Genomic DNA, 21,076 nt, shown 5'->3' on the forward strand with positions numbered 1-21,076 from the left:
GGAGAATTCTGTGGACTGAGGACTTTCACGTATTCCTAATACCCCGCTAACTTGCTAACACGCTCCCGCCACCTTCTCAGCCTCTGTCTCTGCCTCTCGGTCTGTCAAAGCAGGAAACTGAACATTACCGCTGGGGCCTGAGGACTTTAAATCCCGCTTCCAGAGCACAGAGTGGGAGGTTGGAGGGAGGGGGGGGGTAAGGATTAGAGAGAGCTGTCTCTGATGTTATTTAATCTCACCGGCCAGGGAGTGAGCGAGCCAGCGCACCCCTGATGCACATTATCAACCTGTGATGACCAGTGAGGAGGGAGGTAGGGGGGGATTGGGCACCTTTAGATGCCACATTGCCTCCAACTCCGCCTGCTGCAGCAACACTTGGAGCCCCCGAACCAGTCAGCAGCTCAATTTGGGTGATGGCAAAGCGTGCTCAGTCAGGGGAGAAGTCAGTCCCGGATGATTTCCTCCTTCTCTGCTCGTTCTCCTCAGCATTGACACCCCCTCCCCCTCCTCACTTCCCCTCCCCACCCCACCTTCAGCTATCGTCCAAATGTGTCTCTGTCCTCCCTTTTCCCTCCTGCTGCCTCCCCCACCCCTCCTCGGCATCGCCTCTCCCACCTTTACCACGGAAACTCAAAGACCCGGCAATCACTCAGTTGCTCAACTTATCTCAGGAACCTGTCTCGCTTCAACCGACCCCCCCCCCCTCCACCCCGCCACCACCACACCTCACCCGCCATCCTCCCCTCTTTTTTATTTTTTTCTTCCCCACATCCCTCCACCCCCCCTGTGCTCGCTCTCTCTCTCTCTCTCTCTCTCCCACCCACCCAAGTGCATTCCAGCATGACAAACCACATGGGATTTCGCTAGTCCTTTAAAGTCTGCTGCCTCTGGGAACCACTCTTCTTCATGCAACATTTTAGTATTCCAGGGAATACGTGACTGGGGAGGCAACCAATGCTGTTATATTCCTCCCCGTCTCCTCCTGGTTGTTATTTCTGTTGATGCTTTTTGCAGCAGCAGAAAGAAAAACAGAAAGTTATCAGCTGATCATAACCGATCACTGATTTTATTTTTCCTCTTCTTTCCTTTATATAGATGGGTTTAATTCTCACACCGTCTTCGGTTCTTTTCACATCAAACATTTTCTGTCAAGATACGTTTTACTGAAGCCATTTTTTTTTTATTTTAACACATAAAAGCATCACAACAACAATATACAAATCCTTAGTAATCTTTAAAACCAAAACACATTTACACATGCAACAATAGGGTTTAAGACAATGAGTAACTTATTGAATAATTTTTGTTTTTGGAATGTATTAACGTTACTTTGCAGGAGTAAAAGGACTGCAGAGGAAAAGTCCAGACTATCCTTTAGCTCCAGAACAACATGATATGTCGAATATGTGTAGTATTCTGTGTTTAATTCTAAATTTGAATGCTTTCAACATAACCTACGATTCCTTACTGCCATTGCTCCCTACCTTTTAGACAGGTACAACCTTTAGTGATCCAAATAAAGAAAAAAACTAAACAAAAAAAGGTATGTTGACCTATGTAGTTTAGTTAAAAACATGTACTTGGATCATCTTTGAGAAATGACCTCCAGACAGCAGCGTCGCCCATAAACATCTGGCGCTGTCACAATCAAATGACGCCCAATTAGAGTTTGAAGAAGTGACGCTCACCACACAAGACAATGTGCCCTGTTCTGCAGCGAGTCCACTCAAATTAAGGAAACGCATCAGCAAGCCCGTCACAGAAGCACCGCTGCCATCCGTCGCGTCGTCCCCCTTGGTGAGACACATCCAGCCTCAACGCTAGCACTTGGTTTTCAGATGGAATTAAAGACAAACCCGGATTATGAACCAGTTTCATTAAAAATAATTGAAGTCAACAGAAAAAAGGAGAGGTTGAAGAATAATCAACAGAATAGATTATTGCTCCAGAAGGAAGTGTGTTTTGCTCGTTATATCATCAATAATTGTGGCCTCTTCTGTTTGACGGATTCAGTGTGACTGTACGATTGTCTGTTTGAGTCCTTTACATAGGATTGGCTGTAAAACCCACAGCCACAACACTGAAAACACATTCATAGACACCAAAAATATACATTATGATACTGTCAAAAGGTACAATAATTACACAGAAAAGTAAATTACAGAGTTAAAACAACACCATTATGTTTTATCTTTTTGTCTGTCCGCTTTCTCTTCTCTCGTCCTCTCCGAATGTGTTGGGCGTGTCGGGTCCTGTGAACCCATGAAGTGCTCCTGGCAGAGAGTCAAGAGTCCCACCTGCCCTCCTGCTGGACGGGGCGGCCACGGCTCGCCTTTCTAAAAGAACCACCGAAAAGCTTCGCCGTTGTTCACCGGCGTCCTCTGCGGGAGACAAGATGTGAAGGACACATTTTAATTTGCGGATTTTGAGGTTGTGTCATTGTCATATTCCAATTCCAAAAAAAACCAAACATACATATTCAGAAATTACAGACATATTTAGAAGCCAATAATCAGCAATGTAGGCAGTGGTGGATAACAGCAGTGAGAAATAGCACGGACATTAAGTAAAGTAAAAACCCAGAAGGGCACTTAAAAAGGCTATAAAGCACAACCACCAAACCAAGTATTTCATCAAAGAGCTAGCCAAGGTGATTACATCCACGTCCCACCCACACCCAAATAATCATTACGCCGGATGAAATATTCAATACAAATTCCCAAGAAGCAACAATGAGGCATTTAATTACTGTGAGCTCTAGCCGCAGTGAGGGGGAACAGTGCATCATTTCAATTTGAGCCTGCGCCAGCAGCCGCCCCTCCTCCTCTTCCCCAAAACCTCCATGCCAGAGTGACAGCCTCTCCTTTCCGAAACTCATTTGAAAGTCAGAGACATAAAATACTGAAGTCTCCCACCAATCCCCATGACCAATTAGCACATTTTTTGATATTTTTTTTGGCCTTTTTTTTTTTTTGCTGTTGACAGGGGGAAATGGTGGGTAATCACAACTGAAATCACTTTAGTCTGAGTGGAGGGCAATTTGACATTTTAATACCAAGTGTCATTGGCGGCTCCTTAAAGGCATGCTAATGAGCGCTTTAGCACCAGACGGGCTCCTATATTCAAGCTTATACAGATTACTGACCACATCTAAACACTATGTACAGTAGAGCTGGACGATAGTACAGTTTAATTTTACATCAACCTCTCAAGCATTTGTAATTGTAAAATAAACAAACGGTGCTAGTGAAATGTGTGGAGGGTTATCCAGTGCAACATATAGGAAGCAGACACAATTAGTAAATCTCATATGCACCGATTTTGATCATCAGTTTAAATGACTGTTGAAGGAAATGAAATGTCATTCAACCTTAGTATGTGTTTTATACATGGTGTACAATGTTTGTCCAGGGAGAACGGTAGCTGTGACAGATATTCTTTACATTTTAGTTAGAATTTTTTGCTGTAGTCCCTCTTTGGTCATTGATTTTTTTCATAAATGACACAGATATAAGTCTACACTGTTGCTTTCTTTAGATAATACAGATCTATAAAGTCCCTGCCTCTCTCTCCATTCACCCCAGCACCACTCGCTGCAGCTCATCCCAAACTTCACTCAAACACTACAAAACTACTACAGTATTACAATGGTAAGTTGTAATACTGTAGTAACTATGCCATAAATCCATATATACCTGAAATGGAAACTGATTCTGGAGAGGAATAATGATGAAGAAAGTCAGTCCCACCCTGACAGTTGATATAATTGGTTCTCTGGTTTTGTTACATACAATGTCTCAGAAGTCTCAACCTGTGTTTTAAAGGCTGTCATCGTTACACTGCAGTTTTAAGGTGGAAATGCTAATTTTGCTCTCAATCATGTGGATCTTTCCAGAATTGGAGGACATTTGAACTTCAAAATTTTAAAATTAACCTTCTCTTTTACAATTTTCTGCTTCATATTCATCAATAATAGATGATAAACTATCACTGGCTTGATTGGCTCAGCTTACACCTTAATGGTACCATTTTTATTCCATGTTTTATTTGTTGTTTGCTAACCCTGCTCTAATCACAGTAACAGGGTTGTTAATCCATGCTAATGTTAGCTTTTTCTTAGCAGTAGAAGCTAGATATTTAGCTAGCTGTTACTGCTGACCAAGAGGACAAACTGACTGATGGAAAAAAAGTCTAGAAAAAAAGACAAGAGAATTGGCCTCATCCTTTTTGGTCATCAGGGGGGTGGGACAAGAGAAAAATAGCATTTTAGGGGCAACTCCAGACTCAAAAACATATTCAAACATTCTTTTCTCCTAGTTATTTTTTAGATTTGATCCCAGGACAAGTACACTTACACAACAACTGCATGTTTCAGTATTTTGCACATGGATTATTTGAAATTTGATGGGTGGACGTAAAATGTGCTCCAATTCTGGAATGACCCATATATAAAAAAAACCACCATATTGATATGTTAACAAAGTAAAACACTTGATTTTTGATAGAGCGTTGTACCATTACAGATCCGATTCACTAACAGCACATAAGTTTCCTAAATCGTCATATCTTAAAATGTGGAAATGTGTACAACGTGTAAATGTAATCTGTGTGAAAGCTTGTGGTGAATATTGTGGTCCAAAAATGGCTGCTGGCTGGCTGGCACCCTTAAAGGCCTCACAAGCACATTACTTGTCTGGCAGTTGGCTGCCTGATGCTACAGACTTTGTTTTTTGAAGACAAATGAAATGGACTTTCGGCAGCCCTTTAGCTCTGATGACCAAACAAACAGCCCTAATAACAATTAATTAGAAGAAGCGTGAAATGAGTGGATGAGGAGTCTGCAAACAACTCATCTGATAAGGCTATCGGCCCCCTGTGTTTGTTAAACTGCTTACCTCCGACAAAGCACAACAAATCATCACTAGGCCTCCAGTCACACCACTTGAAAGGTTAAGAACCACAAATGCTCATTAGGTATAATGCAATAGCTGTGGCCTTTATGAAATTTTGGAAAGTCCCATTTTGCTGAGCAGAGATTTTAGCATTCAGCTTTACACACACGTTTCCTGGCTTCATTACACCTATTTTGGACGCATACATTACTTCCTATGTCTGTAGCTGCCATTTACCATTTTTTCACACCACATTAAGCAATTATTATCATCCTTCCAAGTGAGTAATGGAGGGATTCAGAGCAGCAGGATACCATCATCACCAATTTAAAACCATGAAGGGTCGAGATGCTCTCACACGTCTGATGTTTTTTTGTTTTTTTTCTGCAATAAGCTGATAGTTATGTCACTGTATCTCCATTAATAGTGTGTGATCTTTTTTAAGAAACCATTTGGAAGGCCTTTGTTAATGTATTTTTGTCATTTTTGCTGTTTTCAATCAGTTATTTGACGGCAGAGAACAACAAGTTGGGCAAATTGAGAGTGAACATCAAGGTAGATCAGTTTCAATTATAAAATCTGGTGTCTTCGTAGTTCCCATGTTGCCATAGGTTTAAGAATACAAGAGATTATTTTTTTCCAACCGCTGATTTCCTTCCAAGTCCCCAGTTTGCATGTGTATGTCGTTTTTATTAATAAAAACTCCATAAACATGCAAACTGACAGATTTGCAGCTCATAATAGCTTTCTTGTGCAGATGATTCAGCGTTGAAAGCTTTAAGTGCTCAGGACTTTAAATGTTTCAGCTCAAATCAACCATTCATTACCTTTTCATACATAAATGCCTCCTTTTATTTGACAAATTCTGTCATGTAAAAGCAAACAATTGGACTGTGATTTAACGTGCGAAGCAGTAATTATTCACATTTCCAGCACCAGTAACTTTGAGTTGTTGGGAAAAACCGGGGGGGGGGATTTTCTAAGGATGCCCTGGCCACTAAGTAAAAAAAAACTTATCATATCCCAGCATATTATTAACAAAAGTACTATTACAGTAATATTTGCAATCTGTCTAGTTATTTTTTAACTTCATGCCAGAGACACATAACACCTCTGTGTGCTGTTTCTGTCGATCTAAAATCTAAAATACTGGAAACAATATTAACCAGCAGCCACCACACAATATTTTCAGACAAAGTATTACAACACAGAAAAGTTAAGTGTATTAGTTTCACTGATACAACATAATAGTATGATGATGATGATAATGATAATGATAATAATAATAATAATAATAAAACTAATAAATCCTAAACCTAATTTTTCGGTATTATTTTTTCATGGATACCTCTGGTAATTGTGGGATTTTTTAAAAATCATCACAATATTTGAAATAGTTATTTTGCATACAATGTGTGTCCCACAACAACCCTGTAAGTATAACCTTTTAAGCTGGTAGAAGATGAAGAAAACAGTGAATCACATGAAACACTGGAATTACCATGGTATGCATATTATCAGGATAAGACTAATTCTTTCTGACTGTTTTCCATCAGTCAGTTTGTCCTCTTGGTCAGCAGTAACAGCTAGCTAAATATCTAGCTTCTACTGCTGAGAGAAAGCTAACATTAGCATGGATTAGCAACCCTGTTACTGTCATTAGAGTAGGGTTAGCAAACAACAAATAAAACATGGAATAAAAATGGTACCAATGATGTGTAAGCTGAGCCAATCAAGCCTCTGATAGTTTATTACTTATTATTTATGAATATGTAGCAGAAGACTGTAAAAGAGAAGATGTATTTTTCAAAAATTTTGAAGCTCAAATGTCCTCCAATTCTGGAATGACACTCCCTTAAAAAACAGTACACTGCTCTTCATTAACCTACAGGAAACATCCACGTGTCTGTTATAAAACTGCAATAATGTTTCCTACTGAGGTGCAGTAAAAATAGCACAAAAAGTGTGTATGTGTCTCATGTTGCGGACGTCATCAGCATTTCTGCACCATTTACATCCACAGAGCTACTTTCAGGTTTCAGCTCTGCTCTTGCTGTCTACACTGTGATGCTCTGGGAGCTGAAGCAAAGAGGAGAGAAAGGGGAGGTGAGAATGTTTATCTTGATCCATATTCTCACATTGATCAGTCCCTGGTGGAAGTGCGGCTCACCAGAGACAATAATGACCTAGATCTGGGCACTCGGCATGTCTCTGTTTTGTTAAGTTCCCATGTTATCGATCCAGTGGGGCTCTTGAGTGCTGCTTGGATTCACTCCCAGGCCTCCTTGCCTCGGCACACTGCAGTGACCAGGCACAAAGAAGGCTCAATTAGCACAGCTCTGCGTTGTCTGCTCCCCCACCTGCATGCGCCTTCGAAATCACTCCATCAACTGGCAGGAAATGTGAGGGAGAAAAGACACGAGAAGGCAGAAGCAAGAGGGGAGAAAAGGGGAGATACGGACAGGGTAGGGAGGACGTGAGGGCTGATAGTGTTACACCGGGGACAAGGGAGCAATGCCAAAGTTTCACCTCAAATCAAGATGCTGTGGCAGCAGCTCAGCCTCACGTCAACACCGCTGCCTCTGCAGCAGAGCATACATAACAACCCGGCTACAACGACACACCGAGGGAAGACAATTTCCCGCTCCGGCAATGAATGCACACAACAGAGTATTGAACTGACTGAAGAAGGAGGAAGAGATTTCTCCAGACCTCAAATTAACCTCACCACACCACCACAGTCGGCTGGGTATTCTGAGTGTCTGCTGGTGGCTTTTGGTGATAACAACACAGTAAAACTGACATGTGGTGGAATAATTCTCTGCTGATTCTGGCGAGGCGGTGTGAGGTCTCTGGGCAGCCATGACACCCTGTGATCCTAACTGAACCTGGCAGGTGCAGTTAATGCTGAAGCCACGTCGTCAGCTGACTGAGACGGGGTGGTAGAAAGACGGCTGCGGCTCCAAACGGGGCGGTGAATCATAATCAAAGCGACTGCATAAGGCAGGCTCGGTAAAGGCTGCCCTAACCCCTGCAGGTCCACGAGCACGCCGCACAAACCTTCAGCCTTAAAGATCAGGTTAAGGCCGAGCCTCTCCACCTTTTTTTTTCTCCACACAAATAAGAAAAACGCATGAACAGTCCTCAACCCTGAGTCCACCGCTGCCCTGCCCCTCCTCTCCCCTGCAGCCTTGGCGTCACACTGAGCCGGGGCCAGAGATAAACCACTCAAGACGATGAGGATGATAATGGCAGACGCCGCAGCGCCTCAAAATTCAATCAGCGCCCGGACGTCAATGCGGATGAGTGTAAAAGTGAAATATGCTCGCCGGCGTGTGTTAAAAGACGCCACACAGGGCTCGCAGAAACAACAACAGGAGATGAAGAGGACGATGAGGGAAAAAGGCAAGAGAGGGAGGGAGAGGAAGAAAAAAGAAGAAGAAAAAAAATGAAAATAATGTGTCTCTACTGCTCTGCTTCCCAGCACAATCCCACTGGCATTCTGAGCAGCCCTACTTTAACCACAGACTGTGAATAAATTACCCTTTTGAACTCAGGGTGATTGCAAATGTGCCCCGGTTTCTCTTGAGACATGTCTGGCACTAACCCTCAGCTCTGTGCTCCCAGCCAGCCTTGTCACAGAGGCCTCCCCCCTCCGAAACCTTCTCCCTCCCTTCCCTGCCACCAGCTCACACTCAAAGCTCACACACGGGCATTTACTACATCATAAAACTTTTAATTCACCATAATTACGGGTGGATTTTTTTTTTCTTTTTTCAGCCAGCTACAAACTTCTCCCATTTGCTTTTTTTTCTGTCTAGGAATTCTTAAGAATCAGCTTGTACTCTGAAACAAAAAAAAGAGTTAGAGATGAGAGAGGATCGAGGAAAAAATGTGTCGAGGCAGAAGAAGAATCAGAGAAGAGATGGGATGGGTAGAAGCAGCAGAGAATCGGATATGTGGGAGAGGAGGGGAGGGAATTTCAGGGGCGAGACAGTAGCACTGGGCAGGTTGAATAGTGGCCTGTGGGAGTGTGCTGATGTGTTTCCAAATGCTCATTATAGCACATGGCCCATACGTTACTCTGACAATAGCCATTATATATTAAGTTACAGTGCAGGAACCAGGCCACTTTTTATAGCCACAATCCTTTGGATGCAGCTCTGACAGGCTGCAGACAAAATAAATATTTACCACTGACACATACATGCACACAAAACCTCCAGTTGAAGCCGCTTTAGTTGTCTGCACATTCACTTTTTTCTTTAAATATATAACTACAAATAGTCTAATTACCGTTAATTAATTTGCCACAAACACCTTGCGCCTTGCAAACCCCAAACAAACCCAACACCTCTGAACTGCAGTCAGAAAAGTTACGTCTGTGATCATTTTAATATAAAAAGCTTTGATTATGTTCGATTTGGTGGCGAGGCAGGCAGAACTAGGAAGAGAGAGGAAAGAAGAGTGAGAAAAGAGTTTGTTTCATCAGAGTCAAGGAAGGAGGACTTTGAGAGCCAGCCAAACATTCAGGGCCGATCTCCAGGCCGGGCGGCGGCGGTGGAGCTGGTGGTGGGGTTTCAGGGGTGCAGTCAGCCTTAACTGATGTGTTATATATTGCCTGTCACTTTATTCTGCAGAAATATTGGGGCGTCGCCAAGCTCAAACCTGGAAGGTATAGCAATCCATCACCTGCACCGTTACCGGTGTTGGTGGGTGGGGGCTGAAATCTCATCTTGAAGCTTGTAGCCAATATTCTAGCCACCCAATGCCGTTTATAAAAGGTACCTCTCCAAGGCCGCTATCACGGACAGACCACTCATCTAGGCATCCACACACCACTGCCCCCGGCGCTGCATCCCAACACCGAAATGCAAACACACTCTGTTCCAGCAGAAGCTCGAACCTCGATGTTACTTCAAGTATTGGTGGCAATGAACAAATTACTAATAAAAGAAGCATTTTGCTCTGACAAAATCGTATGTTTTCAAGCTGCTCAAGTAATGTTGAAATTCTAAATGTACAATGCAGTAGTATTACAAAGTAAAGCTACAAATTCTGCATCTTTCAATGTGTAATACACTGTAGAACCTACATCTAGGCTATATTAAAGGGCATTGTTCAATTCAGATACAGCAAAAATGGAAATATGTGACTTTTCTGTGAGAGCAGGAAACCCATGGAATATAACATGTGGGTCATTGTAGACTTGGAGAACATTTGAGCTTCAGCATTTTAGAAAAAAATAAACCTTCTCATTTACAATTTTCTGCTACATATTCATCAATAAAAGGTAATAAACTATCAAAGGCTTGATTGGCTCAGCTTACACATCAATGGTACCATTTTTTTCCCATGTTTTATTTGGTGTTTGCTAACCCTACTCTAACCACAGTATTAGGGTTGCTAATCCATGCTAATGTTAGCTTTTTCTCAGCAGTAGAAGCTCGATATTTAGCTAGCTGTTACTGCTGACCAAGAGGACAAACTGACTGATGGAAAAAAAAGTCAAAAGAATTTGTTTTATCCTGATAATAAGAGGTAGAATGAGACATTCAATCAAAGCTGACAATGTTATGAAAAATGGAAGACAGCACATAGCTTTGCTCTACCCATTCTTTCAGAAAACTGTTTGAAGATGTTAATTCCAGAGTTTCATTTGATTCACTGTTTTCTTCTTCTTCTACCTGATAAAAAGGTTGTGCTAACAGGGTTGTTGTGGGACACACGTTTCATGCAAAAGAAAAAAATAGTATTTCAAATATTATGTTGATTAAAAAATATGTTCCCACAATTACAAGAGGCATCAATGAAAAAAACAAAACATAAAAGGAGGCTTTGGTTTAACGGTTTTATTTGAGATTTAATTTGGTCATCACTTGGGCAGGACAAAAGAAAAATGTCATAAATAATAGTATAAATAATATAATAATAATATATAAATAATATTTCCAAACATTCTTTTCTCCTGTTTTTATTTTAGATTTGGTCTCAGGAGAAGTACATTTCCTTAACAACTTCATGTTTTAGTATTTTGTACATGGATTATTTGAAATTTGATGGGTGGGACGTAAAATGTCCTCCAACTCTGGAATGACCCATAAAGTAAGTTTGAAAACAGGAACTGCTTTTTAAAATCTGACATAAAATATGGGTAACATCTATACAGGTACGTGCTCATTACTGAGCTGGCAATTTCATGCATTTTCTGATTATATTGTTTGTCAAGCTGCCATTGCAAACTTCATTTTTGTTTCGGTTGTTGGGTCTATACAGATTCAGATGATCTCTCATGCAAACTGTGATATTTTGGTGGCATTTTGCCCGGCAATAGACAAGGTTACCACTGTATTTACTGGTATGATTGCAGACATTTACCTCGCAATGGTTATTCAAGTCATTTCCAACATAGATCACCTGTTTATTTGATCATTAGTGGAGGACTTCAAGTCAGAGATATAAACAAATTAAGTGGAATACCATTATATATTTCTTTCTACCTATTTTTCCTCTAAAGGGGACATGTATTCAAATAACCACACCAGTTGAATATGATCACGGCACAAATGCACACAGACAAAGAGCACAAGTACACCAGAGTGTGATAGCATTCCAATACTGAAATACAGCTACAATCTTTTAATTCAAGGTCCAGCCTTGCGCGAGGCATCCGTTCGAGCAAATCAAGCTAAGTGTATTGCGGATGTTTGTGAGTAATGAGGAATTTGGGAGTTTTTCGCTGACTAGGCACGTATGGGCTGGGGGCGGAGGGAGGGGTGGGGTATGTATGATGGTGTACTTAAGAGCTGTGCCTGGGAGAGGCGGGGTGGTCACAGGGGGGAGATTAGGCTGAGGGGCAGCGAAGGAAAACCAAATCCATCTCCATCTCAGAAACATCCTAAAGCAGATTACTTACTTCAGTGGGAGAGGAAGAGAAGGAGGGGAGAGAAAGAGGCAGAGGAGCATGAGATGGATGAGGAAGCAGAGGAAGCAAGAGAGAGAGAGAGAGAGAGCAATTAGCATAGATGCAATTCTGGCACAGTCCTCTGACTTGATATTTGACCTTCTGCGAGAGTCTTGCCAAATATCGCCTGAGAAGCACAGACGGACCATATGGCAAAGTGCTGCTGGAGGCTGAGTGCAGTGTGACTCCAAGCCTCCGTATGCTAATGGGGGAATGTAATTACAGTGCAGTATTCCTGTAGGACGTATATTTTACTCGCCCTCCATAGGAGTGGATTTGCAGTGAGACAGGCCAAGCCTCACTGGCATCAGAAAATAAAAACTTTTTTGTTTTTTAACCATACAATCAGGGGAGCCATTGAGTGGACAGTGGAATAGAAGGGGTCAGAACTCCTGAGGCGGGGCAGCAGTATGTTTGAGTAAGTCTGTGTATGTTGATGGAAATGGAAACCGTCCGTAGTCACACACTTGTAAATCCGCTTTCCATTTACGCAGGAAACCTGCTGAATTCCAGTCTGCTGCTCTCCTCTGAACGCTCCTCAGTCAGTGAGGTCACAGCAGATGTTTTTCGTCGGCTGCCAAGAGCAAAACACCTGCTGAGCCGCTGACGTCACTGATCAGGGTGAGACCGGAGGTGCAGGAGGCATGAAAGGTGCAGACCAGAGATGGTTGTGCAGCTCTGGTTCACTGCTTTATATCATATAATGTGGATTAGCCAGTTATGAGTGAAGACAGAGCAGAATGAGAAGCGTAATTAACAGGCCAGTCTGGGTTCTTCAGAAAAACAACAATACTGGGGTTTAAGAGCCGAGGGGTCCAAACATGTGGACGTGGGGCAAAAACCGGTCCTCCAGAGGGTCCTATCCGGCCCACAGGACGACTTTGTAAAGTGTAAAAATTACAGAGAGGATAATAACTGCAATTTTTAAATTTGTAAAACTATGGATTTTAAACAATTTCTAGACCATGGCAAGTTGTCATTTTGTCTCATTTTTGGAATATTTTGTCTTGTTTTTGTTGCTTTTTTTATGTGACTTTTGTTCTTTTTTGGTTGTTTTGTTTGCAGTTTTTCCTCATTTTGTGTTTCCTTTTTGTGTCGCTTGTGTTTTCTATCTTGTTTTTGTCATTTTGTTTCACGCTTTTGTCATTTTTTGTCTCATTTGTGTCGTTTTGCCACTTTTTTGCCATCTTGTAACTTTATTATCAAATTTTTTGTCTCTTTTCTGTTGTTTTGTGTCATTTGTCTAATTTGTCATTTTGCTTCTCTCTTTTGTCTTTTTTTTAAAGTAAAATGCTGTCATTCACTTCCAGATACCTATGATTAAATGTTTTGTCCCTTTGTAGACACTGTGATCTGTAAATTGTGATGTGTAAATGATAAACTGAGGCATAATGTTGTTGAAATTGTATTTTTTTTTCTTAACAAATTTCAGGTTGCTCATAACGTTTTGTGAAAAGGTAATTCCTTTAATGTGAACACTCTGTTCAGAATGTACTTTCTTGCACTAAAGCAAAGGAAAAAACTGGAGCTGTTATTATTTGCAGGTTATTATGCTGTGATTTTATTGGTCTTAGGACTTGAGATCAAATTGGGCTGAATGTGGCCCCTGAACTAAAATGAGTTCGGGGCCACACCTCTGGTTTTAGAGGTTAAAACCGCTGAAATTTACAAAAGTGACTTCTTGCATTGATGTGAAAAAATGCATGTATAATCTTTTCTGGTGTTGTCGGTGCTGCCGCTTGTTTTACAATAGATGGGACAAAACTCATCAATCTGGTTAACCAGAAAACGGAAGAGGAGGTTGTTGCAATTTTCTATTTTAAGAACTTTTTTTTTTTACAAAAGCTAATCTAGTAGATAAATCGTCTAAATTTAACCAAATAGTAGTTTTACTGTGCAAGCCGATTCTGTTGAACACATTCGTCCGGCTGCACCAAAGTATCATCCTGCAGTAAATGGTCTGTTTGTAAAACCAATCACAGATGTCATGGGTAGAGCTAAGCTAAAATGTGGAATCATGGTGGAGCATTTGCAAAACTCTTATTAAAACGGATAATTCACCAAAACAAGAAAATTTAGCAGGGCTGCCTTGCTGCACGATCCAAATCCTCAGCAAAACCTGACATTTTCAGCGTAGTAGGATGCTGCTTGGAGGCGGCTGTTGTCCTGATAGCGGAAGTGGAGGAGAGAATACCGACTGAAATGATCAGCCACTGGCAGACTTCTGCCTCAGCCACATCTAAAATTAATGGTCTCACATTGGATAGAAACCACTTTCCTGTGGGTGAAAGTCTTGTGATTGACTTATACTACCAGGACGCCCACCACCTCCAAATACAGACTTTCTTGCTCTTTATTTGTAGACATTTGTCATTTTTGGTGTCCTTGGCAATTGACCTATTCTGTCAGTTAGTGCTGAAAAGGTGCTACATAGCTTAATAGTGTGGTACAGTGTCAACTGTAAACAGTGTGCATGTAGGCTTGATTTGTTTGATATTAACATTTTCTGTAAGAAATTTCACCTTTACTGGAAATGTACAGTTATAAAAGATACAGAAAATAAATATGCAAAGAAAGACATGCAATGTGTTTATTACTCTGCCAAGGAACGGCGGAGGTATGTGATGATTGCCATATGTTTGTCTGTGTGCCTGTCTGTTCGTAACATTACCCAAAAACGGACTAATGGATTTAGACGAAATTTTCAGGGAAGGTCAGAAATGATACAAGGACCAAGTGATTAGATTTTGGCAGTGATGCAGCTTATAGTCTGGATCCACATATTTGTTTAAGATTTCTGTATCATTGCGAGATAGCAGCACCACATCACTGTAACTATGACAACAAGTGAACACTACATCAGCTGCCTGCTGACAATCACATGATTGTGATCCTACTACAAATCCAAGGGGACTTATCCGTCGGAAATGATACAAGGAACAATTGATTAAATTGAGGGGATGTTTCCGAGCCCCATCAATTCCCGTCGCCCACTACATAGTTAGGTCACATGATTCGGTATCCGAAACATATGACGTACATATGCAGAACACACACCTGTGCTCAGCACAAAGTTACTTTGTTTGTGGGTACATCTATATTAAATGGCCACATTCTACTGTGTCGTGATTTTTGTCACAAATTCTTTAAAGATTTCAGCCGTCGAAAATGGTACCACCACTGAGCAGCCTTGGTGGAGTACTGCGCTCTCAGAGTGCTTTTCTTGTTAAATATGCAACTTTAAGTTTTTCTTTCAGTGAGCTGTGCAGGTGTTCAGCACTGAGGTTCATGTCATCAGATGTCTGATTCTGAAGGCATGCGTTTTGAGGTACTAGTATAGACAGGTAACATAAATGCACAGATTTTAATTCAATAAATGGTTTAGAACACATTGTCACAAACTGCTATGCAACAATAAGGACATTTTTATTATTTTAACCTCACCTGTGAAAAATCACATTGATATGCAACTAATTTGCATTAGAAAGTGTGCTGTAGATTACACAGTGCTGCTGTTTTTTTTGTAAATCAGCACAGCAATGAAATGATTAAATGTATATGCTAACCTTTCAGTACCAATGCACAACAGTCAATACAAAGCATGAAAATTATTCACTTTCAACATCTTCTAGTTGTTTTCTCTTTCATATCTGCTCCTGTCAATCAGTGGCAAAACAACAGATGGGACGTGTTGACTTTCAATATTTAACCAAAACCCCAATCTTTCTGTAGCCTTAACAAAGTAGCTGGAAGCGCTTCTGCTGCTCCGCTAACGTGCTTCTCATGCTACGCCTTCTGTGCAGACACAGAGTAAATCTAAAGACATATGAGAAGCAGCATGCAAACTCCAATTTTCAGTGTCGAAAACGTGATTTCAATCGCAGATCCTGACCCCCTGCTCATGATTTCGGCACAGGAAACGGATGTCAAACTTCCCAGATTGGATAAAATAAACTAGTAATTAAACATAATCAGGGCTGCAATTATGTTTCAATCAAAATTTGCTGCACATGAACATATGTTTTGAACATATGCGCAATCATCCTCGCTAAAAATTTGATTCTGTTTAGTGATTCACCAGCATCCAAATAAGGAGCAATAGCAAAACAAACCTAAAATAGTAGTTTTGGTGTTGTCACTTCACTCAGTATGCTAAAATACTAAAAATCCCATTCCTTAGGTAGAACCCTGCCACCATACAGAGCAGATTAGAATCTCACACAATGCACCCATGCAGCGTGAGAGATATCTAGGTTAAAAATGGAGCAACTTTATGCTGCTGAGGCAGACGCCATGCCTCTTCCATTTATCATGCATGAAAATCCCTGCCCACACAGACGGAGGCTGAGCCGACCCTCGTAGGAAGAAACCGAGGCAGCACCCTTGGGTCAGAGGCTGTCATTGGTAGCCGGGATCACCTACCTGCCACTAAGTACAACAATGCCGGCCTCCATTTCAATTAGCTTCCCCCTAAGTACCCCTGTCCAAGTAAAGCGATTTTACACAGGGCTGCTACAAAGCTAACTCTCCTCTGGGAGCAAACCCTATACGGGAGACAGCGGAGAAGCTTTCAGGTGCTGCTGAGATTTCAGAAAAACAAAGCAAAGGGATGCAGCGACGAGGTCAATTGAGCCCCACGACAGGAAATCAGGGCAGTGTGTGTGTGTGTGTGTGTGTGTGTGTGTGAGAGTGAGTGGGGGAGAAGGAGCTGTGGGGTGGCAGCGGGGGAGGAGGGGGAAGATGAACAGGACACGCGTTTGAGTGTGTAGGTACCTGAGGGATCTGGTATGGAAATCCCCAATTTCTCAGCCAAGTTGCAGCCCTTTGAACAGCGAAAGACGTCAGCGAGCACGACGAGAAGCCATGTGGGTGTAACGAAGCGAGGGCTAAGCGAGGCAACATGCTGCCAGTTCTCTGAAATGTTAAATTGAAATGCAAAGTAGGAGCAGGCCTTCTTGTTTTCAGCAGATTTCTCAGCATCTGTGTGGGAGCCCTTAAACTTAGAAGGTCCATACGCAAAGCTCTGCATATTTACTGTAAATCAACATAATATTTAGGTTAGGATTAGAAAATACACACAGACGAAGCTGAATCTTTAATTTCACTCAGGTAACTGAGAGTCAAACCAATCTGTTCATCAAATTCAGTGAGTAACAAAAATTTCATTTCGGTAAATGAGATTTTGGATATGTACAAACCAATCATCATCTTTACAGTAGAGATTGTGCAGCTTACACCTTTATACTTTTCAGATACACAATCTAGGAGCTAAATATGCTGGTGTTGACCGATTAATGGTTGTGCAACATGAAATTTCGAATTGTGTCCTTCAACAACATAAGTGATTAAGGTTTAAGAACTGGATACTAATTCACCTCTTGTTCTGAAAGCAAAAACCCAACTTCAGGTGACTCACAGTTGGAGCTCTTCCATTTACTGGATTGACATGAACAACTGTGCTAGAAGCATCTGATTCTGTGATCCCAAAATTAATTATCATAAATGTCTGTGAACATAAAAACATAAGACAAAGAAACTACGACTGCCAATGTGTAAGAAAAATAAGAAAAATAATCAAAAGGCTTGAAATTCTGTTACAGGCACTGTTAGCATCTGCTAATGATTTAATCAACAAAGCTTTTTGAATAACTTACTGGTTTGATTCATGCCTTTCTGATGCCACACTGGCAAAAAACAAACAGCAGAAATCATAAATAAACTGGTTTTTAGACGTCAAAAAATGTCTTTTTGTCGCAGCCGTTGGTGTGTCAGAATTACGCACAAGGTGTCATTTGTTTAACCCCCGTCAATATTCGATGCCGATAGAAGTACAGGAATTTTCCCAGTTTAAAAGAACCTTTTTTGTGAAGTTGTAGGGCGGTGAGGCTGAAGAATCATTATTATTAGTTTAATTTTGGAGTTTTCATGGTTTTATTTTTCACTTGGTTAAACTTAGGCAACCAAAACTCCTTGGTTAAGTTTCAACAAATATCACAGGGGGTTAAAATACACTGTTTGGGTTAAAATACACTGTTTCATTAGCCTAGCCACGCTAGACAACCCATGGCAACGAATTTAATTCTCTGCCAGGGTGGGTGTAGTTACCCTCCATAAGGCTCGAGGCTGGATGCTCCTAAAACTGGCCGGACCAATCACCATGAAGTGTAGAGTCAGAAGGCGGGTGTAACTAAGTGACGACAGAGGCGCGACGATTCTGACAGAAACAACCGGAAACAACTAGCCTAGCCGTGCTAGACAACCCACGGCAACGAATTTAATTCTCTGCCAGGGTCGACAACAAAAACGACAACAGTTGTTGAGCTCCATTAGCACCGACTCTGAATAATCTTTCTGTTAACATGTCTGTAATATACTTGAGCTTCACCCATTGACTGTATAAATAAGGCTTCACCGAACTCCCGCATCCTCTGATTTCCGGCGCTCTAGGAGCCTATTCGTTGCGCTGATTGGTTGTATACCTACCCAATTGCTGCAGAGTGATTTGACAGTGATTAGCCCACCTCCCTCCCTGTCGAGTGTGCCTAGACCCTTGCGTCTTCAGAGCATACAGTAACTATAAGTAACAAGTCAAATCTCTTCTTGTATGAAAAGGAGCGACACTGACAACCCCAGCAGAGAATATTTGCAGTGCCTATTTCTGACATTCACATAGGTCTAAGGAAGTCTCAAAATGTGAAACCAAGGGGTCCTGACAATGCAGGGTTTATGTTATGAATTGGGAGTGGGCTCCAGAAACCAGACTGAGTGATAAAAAATACTTGTGGAACCAATGGCTCCATCAGCTTTGCAGTTCTATGAATAAGAAGGCAAATGTGAAGGTTGCAAGATCAGGACTCTAGTGTTTATCCAAATAAAGGTCTTTCTGGTTGAACTGGATTTGTCCAACTATCCAAACGTGTGCAGGAGAATGAGCTTCATATTATTATTGTATGTAGGCCATTTACATCTGTTTTCCTCTGCAATTCAAACCTCCCTCCTCACTGGAGTTGAATCAACCAATCAACTCGTTTGATGTGCACATCTGCATAAAGCGTGTTGAGATTTGGGAGTTGAGCCATCTCCATCCCACCCTTCTCCGCGTAGGCTCGCATAATTCCAGCTTAAGGAGTCACAAGCCAAAAAAGATTGGAAACCATTGTACTAACGCATTTACACACTATACACTGTTGGAATATCCAAGGCTGCATGTGTATGAAGTCCTAATATGATTTTATTTAATTTTGCTGAGACACGCGTAAAATAACAGTGTGAGGTCAGGTCTCTAGGCGGGTGGGAAAAACCTCCCAAAGAAAAAAAGAAACAAGGATTAAAGTCATCACATGAAGAGTCATAAGACTAATATTCCACCTGAAGCAACCTAAAACGAGGAATTACATAAGTAGGCTTTAGTTAAACTGGAACTTGACAAAGACGAAAACAAGGGAGATATCATTAGCAGGCAATGTAATGTGCTAAAGGCAGCATTTAAAACAGGACTAATCCAAGCAGACTCCCCCCTGCTTAGTCATTCCGGCTCCACACTGATCAGACGGAGAAACCGGTCACAGTTTCTCTAAACACAGATTGCACTCTGAGCAGATTGAAATCATTTCTCTACTCAACAGAACACCACCATTCTTTCAAGGAACGACAACAAACTGTGAACGAGTCAATGGTTTATCAGCGGCGGAGGACAAAGGATCCCTCGGCTCAGGAATGAAAATATCCACCTGATGTCATCAACCGGTGCATCATAAATCCCATCCTTCGCCTGGGGACCACAGACTGACTTCACACCTCTGTGACACTCTCTAACCCCAGGGTTTCTGACAGAGAAAGAAAAAAAAAAAACTTGAAATATCTTTCTGGGCATGGTGTCAGATGCTCGCCATGAAATATTCATAATCTGAGAGCAGAGCCACAATAGAGGAGGTGGCAGCATGCGAGGATTTGACTTGCAGAAGCCGAGATGCTTAAACCACGCTGACCGATTTCTCCCATCTCAAGTCGTCACTCACAAATTCACTTTCTCGTCAGTTTTTTTTGGAATGAATGGCACAAAGCCATCTGTCATTTGCTGCCTTTTAACTTAAAGATATAAACGCCCTTATTGTGTTTGTCCGACTGCAATTTTCCCAAAAGCAATGAGGTAAAAATAATTTGGTTAAACAGATTTTCCTTTTGAACTGTTTACTTTTACATATTTAACAGATAAAGCACCTGTCTGATGTTTTCTGTGCTTTACGTCATTACCATTATGTAAAACATTTTATCCATTCCAGGCATACTAAGTAACGAGTTTGCTGCCCAAGAGAAAGCATTTTAAAATACAAAACCAGTAATCCAAATGTAAACAAAAGGTAGCTGGATCTCAAAAAATCCAGAAACTAAGCTTTAATTTTTAACATCTGTGATGCTGTTAAAGATTTGGAATAGGATATTTCAATTGTGGCTATCAATGAGACTCTAATTTACCTTTTTGGCGTTTACTTGGTTTGTTTTCTTGCAGGATTCACTGACAACATTGCTTCAGAATGTAAATGGATTCTGGCTGCCCATGCTCCATAAGGACTTAACCCAACAAGGAATTCTTTATTATTATCATGCACTTGATAATGTTTAACTCAAGCAGTCCAAAAGTCATACTGGAATTGCTTATTTATTTCAAGATCTCTGTTTGTTTTGATATGACAGTGACAAAAATGGAAAAGGTTTCTTCGAGGGTAAATATGACAAAGGACATACTTTGGAGAAGTATGGTTAGCCACAATTTTTTTTTAAAAAAAAGGGCTTTAAACAGGAAGAAAAAAAACGAAAATGTACAACAGTTCTAGCGCTTCCATTTCTGGAAGTAGAGAACTTCAGACCAAGGCCAGATGAGACAGACAAAGAAAGATTTTGTCGAATCTTAAATAAAAGAAAAGCACATACACTGCCGTTGAAAAGCTTGGGGTCACCCAGAAAATTTCATGTTTTCCACGAAAACTCACACTTTTATTCATGTACTAACATAACTGCACAAGGGTTTTCTAATCATCTATTAGCCTTTCATCACCATTAGCTAACACAATGTAGCATTAGAACACAGGAGTGATGGTTGCTGGAAATGTTCCTCTGTACCCCTATGTAGATATTCCATTAAAAATCAGCCGTTTCCAGCTAGAATAGTCATTTACCACATTAACAATGTCTAGACTGTATTTCTGGTTAATTTAATTTT

The 21,076-nt window shown here is 41.2% G+C and overlaps 1 protein-coding gene and 1 long non-coding RNA gene across 4 annotated transcripts in view; one reads left to right on the top strand and one right to left on the bottom strand.

The window, feature by feature from the left end:
- LOC127533076 (uncharacterized) overlaps positions 1–21,076 on the top strand; it is a 165,071-nt gene that overhangs the window by 108,940 nt on the left and 35,055 nt on the right. The gene's annotated exons all lie outside the window — the stretch shown is intronic.
- The window catches only part of cxxc4 (CXXC finger 4), a 34,680-nt gene continuing 14,762 nt past the window's right edge, over positions 1,159–21,076 (bottom strand). Inside the window, exon 3 of the mRNA XM_022193729.2 lies at positions 1,159–2,381. Coding sequence (XP_022049421.1) covers positions 2,337–2,381 — 45 coding nt within the window. The 3' untranslated portion in view covers positions 1,159–2,336. The remainder of the gene's footprint in view (positions 2,382–21,076) is intronic.

The sequence above is a fragment of the Acanthochromis polyacanthus genome, chromosome 3 (genome assembly GCF_021347895.1).
Source record: "Acanthochromis polyacanthus isolate Apoly-LR-REF ecotype Palm Island chromosome 3, KAUST_Apoly_ChrSc, whole genome shotgun sequence".
Taxonomy (NCBI): Eukaryota; Metazoa; Chordata; class Actinopteri; family Pomacentridae; genus Acanthochromis; species Acanthochromis polyacanthus.